Raw genomic sequence first — 14,214 nt, forward strand, 5'->3', positions numbered from 1 at the left:
GTCGCTTGTCGTACATGTGCTCGACGAAGATCTTGACTGCTGGCCCGATGTAGTCGTGTAGCTTATGTTGTGGTTCGACTCATTGTAGTTCAGCTTGATGCAGCGGAGACGTTGGAGATGACGTGATTTTATTTGACGCTAAATGGATCTAAAAAAATATGGAAAAAACTAAAGAACTGATCCTATTTTTGATCGAGACCAGGTGCCGTTCCCCGGGAGATTGTCCCCGAGGACGGTGCGTGATGCATAAATGGTTATAAATCTAGGATTGGCATTACGAGACTAACCGTTCTGATACCATGTGAGTTTTCTTGTGTGATGCAAATGATGATATGTCCCGCACTGATTACGGATCTATATAGTTTGCCAGATTGTCAAAAATAACTACGTGTTGAAAATGGCGATGGCTTTAGCACGATCGTCAGGCGTCAGCTCAACGACGACCCCAGGTCGCGCCATATAGAAGTCCGATTCGTGCAACCACTTTTTCTGCCCCCTCCAGCCATGTGTCTCCCTCTGTCTCTTGCATCAGCCCAAGCCTGGAGATATGTCCGACGCTAGCTAGCAAAGCAATGCGTGATCGTGGATAGCTACATCTAGCGGGCGGCTTGCTTCCCGGCGGCGCACGCAAGTTCCATACCATACCCTGTCGGATAGCGTTTGAAGAGTTTGAATTTAGCTCGTGCATGCAGCAGCAGCCGCTCGTGGCATGGAAAGGAAAGCATGGAGTGGGAAGCACGGCTCGTGTATGTACGTGTTCTTTGTATGCATGCATGTACGACACGGAGCATGCGCGCAGCGAATGTTTAATTATTTCCAACTGGATGCGGCCAAGATGAAAATGAAGGGTCCGAAGTGGTTTCCTGGCTGTGCTCACGCATGAATTGGTAGTTTTGGATCCTCACCTTTTTCCACTTCTCTGTTTCGCACGATCTTAAAAGCACCGTAGATCTTGTATGCATGAGGCACACTCGATTCGGACGTTTCAGACAAGACAAGCTCTTCTTGCGCTCGCGGGGGCAAATTTGCGCCGAGCTCGTGCACGCGAGAGATGGTGGGAACTCGAGTGCGTATGGGACAATCCCGAGGGAGAAATTCGCTCACCTCCCGCCGAAACTCGGCCCCTATTTACACCGCCGCGCCTGCTGGAATTTGGGGCATTTGGCCTTTGGCCCATGGCCCATTATCAAATTCTGAAACTCACATGGCCCATTCCAATAATCAGTGGCAGCACTAGTGGGAGCTAAAGTTTAGTCCCACATTGCTAGTTGGGAGAGAGTTGGAGTGGTATATAAGGTGGGCTGTTCTAGTCCTAGTAAGTGATCGAGTGAGAAGAGAGAGAGCCCTCGCGCACTCCTCCTCCTCCGCCGCCCGCCTCGCCTCGTCACGAGACGACGCGACGCGCCGCGGGTTGCGGGAATCTCGCCGAGTCGAGCTTATCTTTTTGCTGTTTGGGAAATTAATTGTGTAATCAATTTCGAGTCATTAACGGACGCGTTACTCAGCCGTTTTGCCTTCCGGTTTTTCTGGATCGTGGCTGTGCCGACTCGGACGTGGGCTGCGTCCCACGACCTTCCCGAACCGCACTACATAAGCGCGGACTCCAACCCTACTCTGTACGAGACGCATACGCGACTACCTGTTTCCAGTTCATTGCGCCGCCTTCGTCTTCCTCATCCCGTCCGTCGGCGTGCACCGACTGCCGGGACAGTAGGCCTCCGGAACCCTGCCTCTCGTGAACCTGTACGGGTGAGGGGCAATCAGGTTTTTGGGGAGCGCTCCGGCGCGACTACTGGCATCACGACGTCGTCATCGGACGACGAGTTTCTCCACACCGACAACTTCTTCCCGGACCTCAGCGACTTCTTCGACAACCTCAACATGGGCGACAACGACGCTACTGCGAAGTATGTGATCTTGTCGTTTCTCTTTCAGTTTCTGTTAGAGTTTCTTCTTCTAGTTTGTGTGCCAGATGCGATCAGTTTATCTTATTTAGATGTGATCTGTTCATCTACCTTACTAGTCTGCATGATTAGTTTATTTGTTAATTTTGTAGTCATGATTTATCAATTACTAGTACGGATTATTTCATATGAATATTTGCTTATATTTCCAACAATCCAAAAACCTGAGTATAGGCAAATCAATTCAAGCAGCGTTGCTGCCGCTACTCGACCTCCCCTCTTTGATGGTATGCATTACAAGAGGTGGCGCACAAAGGCAGTTCTATGGTTTACAAACCTAGGCTGTTTTAGCGCCACAGATGCTAGACCTGAGGGGCCTCTCCCTGTAGAGGAGCAGGAAAAGTTTGAGAAGGTCGACGCCATGTTTAAGGCGGCCTTGTTCAGCATTCTTGGGGACAACATTGTTGACCCGTACATGGCTTTCAACCATGTTAAAGATGCGTGGGATGCGCTCGAGGCCAAATTTGGGGTCTCGGACGCTGGCACTGAACTGTATGTCATGGAGCAATACTATGACTACAGGATGACTGATGATCGCTCCGTGGTTGAGCAGGCTCATGAGATTCAGTCCCTTGCCAAAGAACTCGAGCAGTTTAAGTGTACCTTACCGGACAAATTTGTCGCCGGTGGCATTATTGCCAAGCTTCCTCCCTCGTGGAGGAACTTTGCTACTTTTCTGAAACATAAGAGACAAGAGTTTTCCGTTTCGGATCTCATTGGCTCGCTTCATGTGGAAGAGAAGGCGAGAGCAAAGGACACACGCGCTCGTAGTTTTGAGGGAGGTTCTAGTGCCAATGTGGTACAAAAGAAGAACTTTCAATCCCACAAGTCCAAGAATAAGAACAATGGAAAAGGCAAGTTTGATGAAAAGAACAAAGCCTCCAACTCAACCAACTTCAAGAGGAAGACTCCTTATAAGAAGAAAGGGAACTGCCATGTTTGTGGCGCTCCTGGACATTGGGCTCCTGATTGCCCAGAACGCCATGATCGGCGTGGGAACAGCGGCAAGTCCGCAAATGTTGTTATTGGTGTTGATACTGAGATGAAGGACGTTGGGTACGGTATTTCTCCTACTGTCCTTTCAGTATGTAATTCTCCTGATTGGTGGATAGACACCGGAGCCAATACACATGTATGTTCTGATGTCTCTATGTTTTCTTCTTATCAGGTCGCAAGGACTTCCTCCGTGCTGATGAGAAACGGCTCACGTGCTTCTGTTCGTGGTGTTGGTACGGTGGATCTGAAGTTTACTTCGGGAAAGACCATCCAGCTGAAGAATGTGCAGCACGTTCCCTCCATCAATAAGAATCTCGTTAGCGGATCGCTTTTATGTCGAGATGGTTTTAAGTTGGTTTTTGAGTCCAATAAAGTTGTAATTTCCAAGTGTGGACAATTTGTTGGAAAGGGTTATGTGTGCGGAGGCTTGTTCCGCTTATCTTTGTCAGACTTATATACTCAAATTATTAATCACGTTTGCAATGATAGTGAGTCCGGTATTTGGCATTCACGACTTTGTCACATTAATTTTGGGTGCATGACGCGGCTAGCGAATATGAATATAATTCCGAAATTTGCTATTGTCAAGAAATCCAAGTGCCAAGTATGTGTGCAAGCTAAGCAACCACGTAAGTCTCACAAGACTGCGGAGGCAAGAGACTTGGCACCGCTGGAGCTTATACATTCAGATCTTTGTGAAATGAATGGTGAATTGACAAAACGAGGAAAAAGATACTTCATGACTTTAATTGATGACTCTACTTGATATTGTTATGTGTACCTCCTGAAATCTAAAGATGAAGCTCTTAATCACTTCAAAATCTTTAAAGCTGAAGCAGAAAACCAACTTGATCGAAAGATCAAGCGGCTAAGGTCTGATCGTGGTGGAGAGTATTTTTCCAACGAGTTTGATTCTTTTTGTGCGGAGCATGGTATTATCCATGAGAGGACGCCTCCCTACTCACCTCAGTCAAATGGGGTGGCCGAAAGAAAGAACCGTACTCTAACTGATTTTGTTAACGCCATGTTAGATACATCGGGTCTCTCCAAGGCATGGTGGGGGGAGGCGATATTAACTGCATGTCATGTCCTAAACCGTGTCCCCACAAAGAATAAAACCATTACCCCGTTTGAGGAATGGGAAAGGAAAAGGCTGAAACTCTCTTACCTACGAACTTGGGGCTGTATGACGAAAGTAAATGTGCCAATACCCAAGAAGCGCAAGCTTGGACCAAAAACCGTGGATTGTGTTCTTCTGGGATATGCATTTCATAGCATTGGCTACAGATTTTTGATAGTAAAATCTGAGGTATCCGACATGCATGTTGGTACAATTATGGAGTCGAATGATGCGACTTTCTTTGAGGACATCTTTCCTATGAAAGAAACGTCTAGCTCATCAATTCAGGAGATGCCTAGTTCATCTACTCAGGAATTATTTCCTGAACCTACCATGGCTATAGAACACTTTGACAATCCTGTAGAGGATGACAATGAAGCTCCCAAAAGGAGCAAGAGACAGAGGACTGCAAAGTCCTTTGGTCATGATTTCATTGTGTACCTCGTGGATGATACTCCCACTTCTATTTCAGAAGCATATGCATCTCAGGATGCTGACTACTGGAAGGAAGCTGTCCGTAGCGAGATGGATTCCATCTTAGCAAATGGAACTTGGGAGGTTACTGATCGTCCTTATGGGTGCAAACCTGTAGGATGCAAGTGGGTGTTCAAGAAAAAGCTTAGGCCCGATGGTACTATTGAAAAGTACAAGGCACGTCTTGTGGCCAAGGGTTATACCCAGAAAGAAGGTGAAGATTTCTTTGATACATACTAACCTGTTGCCAGATTGACCACCATTCGAGTGCTACTATCCTTGGCTGCCTCACATGGTCTTCTCGTTCATCAAATGGATGTTAAGACTGCTTTCCTAAATGGAGAGCTTGAAGAGGAAATTTATATGGAGCAGCCTGATGGATTTGTAGTAGATGGTCAAGAAGGAAAGGTGTGTAAACTACTGAAATCTTTATATGGGCTTAAGCAAGCGCCTAAGCAGTGGCATGAGAAGTTTGAAATAACTTTAACCGCTGAAGGCTTTGTTGTAAACGAAGCTGACAAGTGTGTATACTATCGCCATGGTGGGGCGAGGGAGTTATTCTTTGTCTCTATGTCGATGACATACTGATATTCGGGACCAACCTTACTGTGATTAAGGAGGTCAAGGAGTTCCTATCTCGTTGTTTTGAGATGAAGGACTTGGGAGTAGCTGATGTGATCTTAAACATTAAGTCAGCCGAAGGATGACAATGGTGGGATTACTTTGCTTCAGTCCCACTATGTGGAAAAGATCCTAAGTCGCTTCGGGTATAGCGACTGCAAATCTTCTCCAACGCCCTATGATCCTAGTGTGATAATTCGTAAGAATAAAAGAATTGCTAGAGATCAATTGCGATACTCGCAAATCATTGGCTCGCTTATGTATTTAGCCAGCGCCACGAGGCCTGACATCTCCTTTGCTGTAAGTAAACTCAGCCGTTTTGTGTCTAGACCTGGAGATGTTCATTGGCATGCTCTTGAGAGAGTTTTGCGCTATTTGAAAGGCACTGCGAGTTATGGCATTCACTATACTGGGTATCCAAGAGTACTTGAGGGTTATAGTGATGCAAATTGGATATCTGACGCTGATGAGACTAAGGCCACAAGTGGTTATTTGTTTACACTTGGAGGTGGCGCTGTTTCCTGGAAGTCTTGCAAGCAGACCATCATTACGAGGTCAACTATGGAAGCAGAACTCACAGCATTAGACACAAGCCATCGTTGAAGCAGAGTGGCTTCGTGAGCTCTTGATGGACTTACCTGTGGTTGAGAAACCAATACCCGCTATTCCTATGAACTGTGATAATCAAACTGTGATCATCAAAGTAAACAGTTCTAAGGATAATATGAAGTCATCAAGGCATGTGAAGAGTAGACTGAAAACTGTCAGGAAAATGAGAAACTCCGGAGTTATAGCATTGGATTATATCCATACGTCTAGAAACCTGGCAGACCCCTTCACAAAGGGACTATCACGAAATGTGATAGAAAATGCATCGAGGGAGATGGGTATGAGACCCACACTATGAGCTGCCCACGGTGGTAACCTACTCTATGTGATCGGAGATCCCGTGAATTAGAGCCGGGAGACAAGCTGTTGGTTAGCTGGGAGGAGAGTATATATCCCTATAGCAATTTTACCACTCCGTAAGATGCAATACTCTCCTAATCTGCATGGCAGGTTGATAATTATCTTAATGTGTTCTAAGTGGCTTATTTTAGCAAAGATGTTGTCCTGCAAAACATCTTTTGAAGAACACACCTATATGAGTCTGATTGTTAAACGTCGCAATCTATGAGAGTTGGGTGCTCTCTAGTAAACTCATGAAAGGCCCTGGAGTATGACGTATAAGCTCCAAACCGCGAGGAAGTCTCGCGGCAGCCTAGTATCGGTCTAGGCTTTGTATGAAGCTAGTGCGCAGAAAACTTGTAGTTCAAGGCATAGTCCACTATCCAAGTTGCAATCTAGTGTAATATGAAGCTTTAAGTGGAAGTTCAACTTAACAGTCTCCACGACATACCGGTATATAAAACAATGTTCTGGAAACTTATTGATGAGATGTGCCAATGAGAGTTTGTGGGGGATTGCTAGAATTTGGGGCATTTGGCCTTTGGCCCATGGCCCATTATCAAATTCTGAAACTCACATGGCCCATTCCAATAATCAGTGGCAGCACTAGTGGGAGCTAAAGTTTAGTCCCACATTGCTAGTTGGGAGAGAGTTGGAGTGGTATATAAGGTGGGCTGTTCTAGTCCTAGTAAGTGAGTGAGAAGAGAGAGAGCCCTTGCGCACTCCTCCTCCTCCGCCGCCCGCCTCGCCACGCCACGCCACGCCTCATCACGACGCGCCGCGGGTTGCGGGAATCTCGCCGAGCCGAGCTTATCTTTTTGCTGTTTGGGAAATTAATTGTGTAATCAATTTCGAGTCATTAACGGACGCGTTACTCAGCCGTTTTGCCTTCCGGTTTTTCTGGATCGTGGCTGTGCCGACTCGGACGTGGGCTGCGTCCCACGACCTTCCCGAACCGCACTACATAAGCGCGGACTCCAACCCTACTCTGTACGAGACGCATACGCGACTACCTGTTTCCAGTTCATTGCGCCGCCGCCTTCGTCTTCCTCATCCCGTCCGTCGGCGTGCACCGACTGCCGGGACAGTAGGCCTCCGGAACCCTGCCTCTCGTGAACCTGTACGGGTGAGGGGCAATCAGGTTTTTGGGGAGCGCTCCGGCGCGACTACTGGCATCACGACGTCGTCATCGGACGACGAGTTTCTCCACACCGACAACTTCTTCCCGGACCTCAGCGACTTCTTCGACAACCTCAGCATGGGCGACAACGACGCTGCTGCGAAGTATTTGATCTTGTCGTTTCTCTTTCAGTTTCTGTTAGAGTTTCTTCTTCTAGTTTGTGTGGCAGATGCGATCAGTTTATCTTGTTTAGATGTGATCTGTTCATCTAACTTACTAGTCTGCATGATTAGTTTATTTGTTAATTTCGTAGTCATGATTTATCAATTACTAGTACGGATTATTTCATATGAATATTTGCTTATATTTCCAACAGCGCCTCACCGAAAAATCTCCGGCCGCTATTTCCCCCTTTCACTACTAGAAAAATGCTTATAGCTAGATAGAAATAGATTATGTGGCGCATTTAAAAAGACGTGCTCCACAAAAATATTTCTGTGACGCATAAAAAATGCTTCACTGATTTGTTGGAATTATGTGGCGCATAAAAAATATGTGCCACATGATTAAGGCTTTCTATGGGGCATATTGATATATGCGCCACAGAAATACATATTTTAGATATGCCCCACATAAATGTCGGGCGCCACAAATTTTTTTGTTTCAATTTTTAAATTCTAGATTTTGTAAATTTTAGACTTTTTTAAAATTTTAGAATTTTTAAAATCTTTTCCAAGTTTATAACTTCTAGGATTTTTTATATATATTAGTGTTTTCAAATTTCTAAAAATTTATATCACTACAGGAATGATGCGAGGCACCGACGGCTGGAAGTCGTTGGCGTTTAGACCATCACCGCAGGCCACACCGTCCGTTAACTTCAAACTTTTTTAAAAAAATTACAAATGTTTTTAATATCTCACATGGATTATTTTAACTCAAACTACACTTAATCTTAGGTCATCGACGCAGATTAAAAAAGGGGAGGAGGCTATGCTGAGGCTGGCCGTCGGCGTAGTCCTGACGCCATGACAACGCAGTCATGGCCTAACCATGGAGGAGCGTGTGCTCAGGCCTATGCCGACAACCCGGAGTACGCCGAGGGCGTCGCTACGCCGAGGGCCCATTTGGCGGGTTGGCTGGCCGGGCCATACGTCCACGGCCCCAACTTTTGGCCGTCGGCGTATCTGTAGGCCGTCGGCGCCTTGCACCATTCCTGTAGTTTTTTTTAATATTTTTTAGTTTCTGTATATTCTTTTGATTTTTTTTGAATTTTTTGATTCTTTTTCTGTTTTTTGAAAATTAAGAAATTTTCTGATATTTTTGAAAAGTTTAGTTTTTTTAATTTCTACAAATTTAAAATTTATACAAATTCTAGATTTTTAATTTTTGATTTGTATGAACTTTTTAAAATTATTTTATTTTAACTTTTTATTTTTTTCTGAAAATTCAATTTTTTGAATTTCCTTTTGAAATTCCTAGCTTAAGAGGGTTGATATGATACTAATATTAATAGGAACTACACTAGCATAAGGGTAGCTCAATTAAATAGAACTTAAAAGTTAAGTGTATTTAGGTTGGAGCAATTTGAGGATGGGTTATCTACTGGGATGCCGTCATTTCAATATTATTTGAGATATGTTCTTAGTCTTACTAGATGTTCAAAAAATCAAATTTTTGGTTTTTTTCCAGATTATTTCATTTACTATTTTTTCCTATTTTTTAGAGTTTTTTTTTTGAACTTTTTGATTTTTTTAATTTTTAAAATTTGCTTGATTTTTTGAATTTTTAAATTTTTTTGAGAATTTTGCTGCGCATATCGTGGATATACGCCACAAAAATTTGATAATTATGTGGCGCATTTAGATATGCGCTATAGAAACAAAATTTAGTGGCGTGACTTCTGTGGCGCATGGAATATTTGCCACGGAAAGTCAAAAACGTGAGCCACAGATATGCATTTTCCTACTAGTGTTTCGAGCTCTTCGTTTAGGGTAGCTTCTTACCGACAAGCAGGTAAGGTATTGTATCTTCTCTGACCGATTTTGCCCCTCCACAACAAGTCATTCTCCTCTTCCTCGCCGACATGTCGACTTCCTCCGCTTCCTCGGAATGTCAGATATAGGTGAGTAACATAGAATCCTAGCTTAGATCTATTTTCCCATGCTTTTATTTTTCTTAGATCTGGAGGTTGTTAGTTCATGCTAGATCTGTAGGCTATTCTCGAAGCGTCTGCTACTGGAAGATCAATGACTTCTGCTTGTGTTCGTTGCGAGTGTGATCTTCATTGATGTGTAGGCTACGTTATAAGTGCAATAGTTGGTGCAAGGATTGCTTCTACAACTATGTGCTCTCCTTGTACCAGCTTTGGACTGATACGTGCCAAGAAAACAAGATTGTTACTAGTATTCTTGCATATAAGGTGTTTGATGTGTGCTATGTTGTAAGTGCTTGTTATTGTTCTTGTGTGCAAGGTGTTTGATGCGTGGTATGTTGTAAGACCGTGTTAGTATGCTTGCATGTCAGGTGTTCGATGCATGCTATGTTGTAACAGTTCGTAAATATGCTTGATTGCTAAGTGTTTGATGCATGATATGTTCTAAGAGCTTATTAATTTGTGCTATGGTATTTTCATTTGTGTTGTAGGAGAAGAAAAACTTGCCAGATCTGTCTTCGAACTCCGTACTGCAGTCAGAGGTGGCGGTGCCGCTTCAGTGGTTGCCACCTGACAAGTGATGCCCGCTGACGAAGAAGAACATCATGGCATGGCCACCTGCTCTACTATGTTCGTTCTGAATAGGGTGTGTGACCTCATCAAGAAAGGGGTTAGAGTGGACCTTGGATTCAGGTAATGTGGTCGTGTAGTTGCACCGGAGCAGATTTACAAACATCTTAGGCACCGGAGCCGATTCAGGTTCATGTGAGCAAGGTCAAAAGGCTTGAGGGCATGCGCTGGGTGGAAGAGAACACATTAATCATGATGGACGATGATGCCTACTTTCCCCACATCAAGGTTGGATCAATGCACCTAATTTTGCAGTCGTGCACTCAATCGTAAGCTTTCACAAGACTAACTCTCTTCTTGTTTGCAGAATCACCCTAGGGACGATGATCTCATCAAACAGCCCATCGTGAACTATGCTTAGATGAAGATGATCTACGACAGACGTGTTCCACAAGCACCCATCTCTCCCATTACGATCAATTGTGCTCTTAGCCACCTCATGGAGCACAAGGCATACGCCCCCAGGTACCTTGCGATGACCCGTGAGTGCTGGATGTCTTGGTTTTTTGCCTTCCTAAAGTATTAGCTCTGAGGAGCCAAAGTATTGGGTTCTTGTTGTGATGCTCATTCTATATTTCATCAAGAACAATTGACCGTAGACTCTTCGTGCAACAACCTAATCCACTGCTAGACCTATGTTTATGTTGCTCTGCCTAAAATGATATTATGTCGAGTAGTGCGGATTGTTTTGGTAAGGTCACCATGAAGAGGAAGTGGTAACCATATGCTGGAACGGCTCGTACCTAAACACAGGCCAAAAACGTGAAATGGAAAAGGAGCCGAACCAAACAATGGGCATGGGCTTCTGCTAGGATGTAACTTTAGGCCGTTTTGGCTACTAATCTAATTGCACAATTTGATTGTGAGGTTGCATTACCTCCTACAGCTTCTACGGAGCCAAGTTCCACAGATACAGAAAAAACATGTGAGCAAGCAAACTTGCCCGATGTGTATACGCATGTGTTCCACATGGTTCAGTTACAGATGTTATGATCTTGCTGAGGTAGGTTAACATTGTTTGGGTTGCCATTGATTAGTTACAACTTTCTCCCTACTCCCTTCCCCTCCTCTCCGGCCTGTTGAGAGTAGCCAACGGGAAGATGGGCTGCTCCTGAGCTTCTCTTACAGAATAGCTGGCCTGAGGTGGCAAAGGAGTGGATCCTGATTAGATCTAGGTAGTAGTAGTAGTGCTAGGGCTAGACATTTGCTTTATGCCATAGTTTGGCCTTCTGTCAGGAGGATAGCATTAATTAGTTCAAGCTTTTGTCGTGGGGCTTTTTTCATCAGAGCCGGAGGTGACGGTGGGTGAGTGGAAGATCCAACCGTCAGTGAGGCCCCTTTGCGATTTCTCAATGAATACTTCTTCATCGAAAGTTACTGTGCGGCTATTCTCTCTGATGGTGGCTGTGTTGACGGGAGGAAGGACAAGAGACGTACGATGGTCCGTGTGAGATGGAGCTGGTCATGGGAGCAGGTGAAATCTACAAACCCTACAACAACTTCCGAGCGACAGTATAATCTAGTCGCTGCTATATTTTGGCATGTGGATGGCCCTACTGCCATCGAGATCGAAGTTTTCTTGAGTTTCTTCGTCCCCCTCCAGAGGATTTTTGCCCCCTTCGATGCAACCACGGAAATCCGAGCTTCCCCAAAGTGGTGTTGTCCCCGGCGGAGGCAAGGATTGTGTGTCTGGAGGCCCAACTTCATCGGTGGCATCCAGGGACTCGATCGCATTTTTGCGATGTCTTTTAGGGTTCTTGTTGCAACAAATGTTGGACCATGTTGTAGTTGTCCTTTTCTTGGAGGTCCTTCCAATATAAGTTTTCACACGACCGCATTAATGCACATTCTAGAACCTTCCGGGCCTTACTCGTTAAAAAAAAGATTAAGTAGTTACAATCATGCTCATGAACAACTTGATCATAACTGACCATTAGCTGGTTTGTAGGTATGAGTTAGGGCGGCTCTCATGAAAAATAACCAAGAAAACCAAGTTCTCGAGTAATGTTACAACGACTATGTTTGGAAGACCAGAAGGTCTAAGATGGCTCATATCGAGTTAGAGACTTCTTAGTAATGTAGAGTTTGTGGGGTTTTAGATGCGATGAAGGCATTTCTTTGTAGTCTGTTGTGCGGGCATGGTTGTGGTCCTGTCCGAACCCGCACACATGATTCCTGCGAGCCTAGTGATTGGTTCTTTGTAGCGGTGACCTCATCAAGTGGGGCTTAAAACACTGAGATTTTCAAGATTTCGCGGAAACCGTCAATTCCGGCACCCTTGAAAAGGTCGCCTGACAAATAGAAAAAAACTTGCTTGGAGTACACTAATTAACAACGGTCATCGAAATCAGGCTTTATTACTCGCCACTCGTGCATCTTTCGTTCCGAACGAGAGTCTAGACTCCATCTTATTTTTAGTACTCCCTCCGTCTTATAAAGCTTTTCTTAACTTTATTAACAAATAGATATATCTAGACATTGTTTAAATACTTTATTAACTTTATTAACATCTAGATACATCTAAATTTTGATGAAGTTAAGACAAATTTAATACTTCAGGATGTAGGGAGTACCGCCATATTGTCCCAAGTGGTAACGTCCCCAGTGACGCTACGGTAGGCTGTGTTGTGAAGCTCCGTCGAGGTGGAGAAGGAGCTGTACCCGTTTGTGTCTTCAAGTTTAGATCTAGGGTTTCTAGTGCAAAAAGTGAGGACCTGGTTGTAATTTTTCCTTTTCTTGTGGTTCCTGTTGTGAATTGTAACTCCACCGACGAGAATGAATGAATGCTCTCGGTCCTTCGGGACCGTCCCCTGTTAAAAAAAAAAGATGGAGGGAGTACCAAAGCTGTGATAGTACGGATATTCCCGGGCCATTGGACCGGGTTCGTCAACTCCATCTTATTCACGGCAAGATTCATTGAATCGCGGTAGACCTGTCCAGTAGTATGATCACTACACAGATCACTTCATTGATTACCCTCGCTGTGCATGGGCTTAACTCAGCAGCCTCGAAACGGCAACCACTTCGGCGCACAGCTGACGGCACAGTGCAAAGTTGGCAATCGTGTGTTTCCAAAATCGTGTCAAACTGGATCAGCCCGACCACCTGGTCCAAGTTCACCGGAGCATGCATGCTTTTGTTTAGCCACACGGCCAGGTTCAGTGAATCTCTTCACGCTCGTGCGAGCGGAGCTGATCTCCGGCGATCTCTGCCGGTGCACAGACGTGTCGGCGGATTTAACTCTTGCCGCTCTCGAGCCTCCGCGTCTCGTATCCACCTCACGCATACATGGATGCATGGTCCAAGTGGCAGCAGCCGCCGGCTTCTTTTCCCGTCCCCGCTCGCCGCCTATAAAAAGCGCCCCTCTCGTCGGTCGCAGTCTCCCACTCACAGCAGCCACAGAGAAAACGAGAACAAATTGAAACCACTCTGTAGTGCAAGCAAGTCACGCAGAAAGGTCTTTAGAGAGAAGGATCAACGGCAGTATTTCGTTCACTATGAGGCCGGTGAGAGAGGCCGCGGCGGCGCTGGTGGGCATCGACGGCGGCGACGACCAGGCGGCGGCGGCATCCGCGGCCGGACACGTCGCCCACGCGCACGCGGGGCTGTGGAGGACGCCGACGCCGTATATCTTCCTCGGCTTCGCGCTCATGATGGGCCTCATTGCCGTCGCGCTGTTCATGCTCGTCTGCACCCGCCGCAAGCCGTCGACAGGCGTCGGCGCGTCGCGGCGGGGAAGCTGCGCCACGGAGGAGGCGTCAGCGTCGGCGCGGGGGGCGACGATATCGCCGCTCGACCGAGAGCCCAAGATCGTCGTCATCATGGCCGGCGACGACATGCCGTCCTTCATCGCCAGCGCCAGGCCCTTGTCTTTCTCCGGCGAGCCGAGCAAGCCGGACGCGGCCTAGGCGCGCCGCGCGCGCATACCCGTACGTGTGCTCCAGCCACCAGCGGCACGCGGGACCAATTTTGCTCGTGAGAAGTTGTAGAGTACTCGTTCTTGGTGGTGGGAGCGAACCTGTGGCTGTGGGAGCGAACCAAGTCCGTTTTTGCTTGCATCATCTTCCGCTAATGCATCATCGATGATGCGTGCTTTGCCGCCCTCCCATCCGCTTTGATCAACTTTCACTTCAATTTTCTGTGAATTTGATCTGAAGGGTGGGTTGATTCGTGACAAAAAAAAGTA

The 14,214-nt window shown here is 45.9% G+C and overlaps 1 protein-coding gene across 1 annotated transcript; it reads left to right on the forward strand.

Annotated features, from left to right (window-relative positions):
• The first annotated feature begins 13,525 nt into the window (after positions 1–13,525).
• On the forward strand, positions 13,526–13,936 carry LOC127311437 (protein GLUTAMINE DUMPER 6-like). The gene has a single exon (XM_051341867.2). The coding sequence runs from the start codon at positions 13,526–13,528 to the stop codon at positions 13,934–13,936; it is 411 nt and encodes a 136-aa protein (XP_051197827.1).
• The last annotated feature ends 278 nt before the right edge of the window (positions 13,937–14,214 follow it).

Source organism: Lolium perenne, chromosome 7 (assembly GCF_019359855.2).
Source record: "Lolium perenne isolate Kyuss_39 chromosome 7, Kyuss_2.0, whole genome shotgun sequence".
Classification (NCBI taxonomy): domain Eukaryota; kingdom Viridiplantae; phylum Streptophyta; class Magnoliopsida; order Poales; family Poaceae; genus Lolium; species Lolium perenne.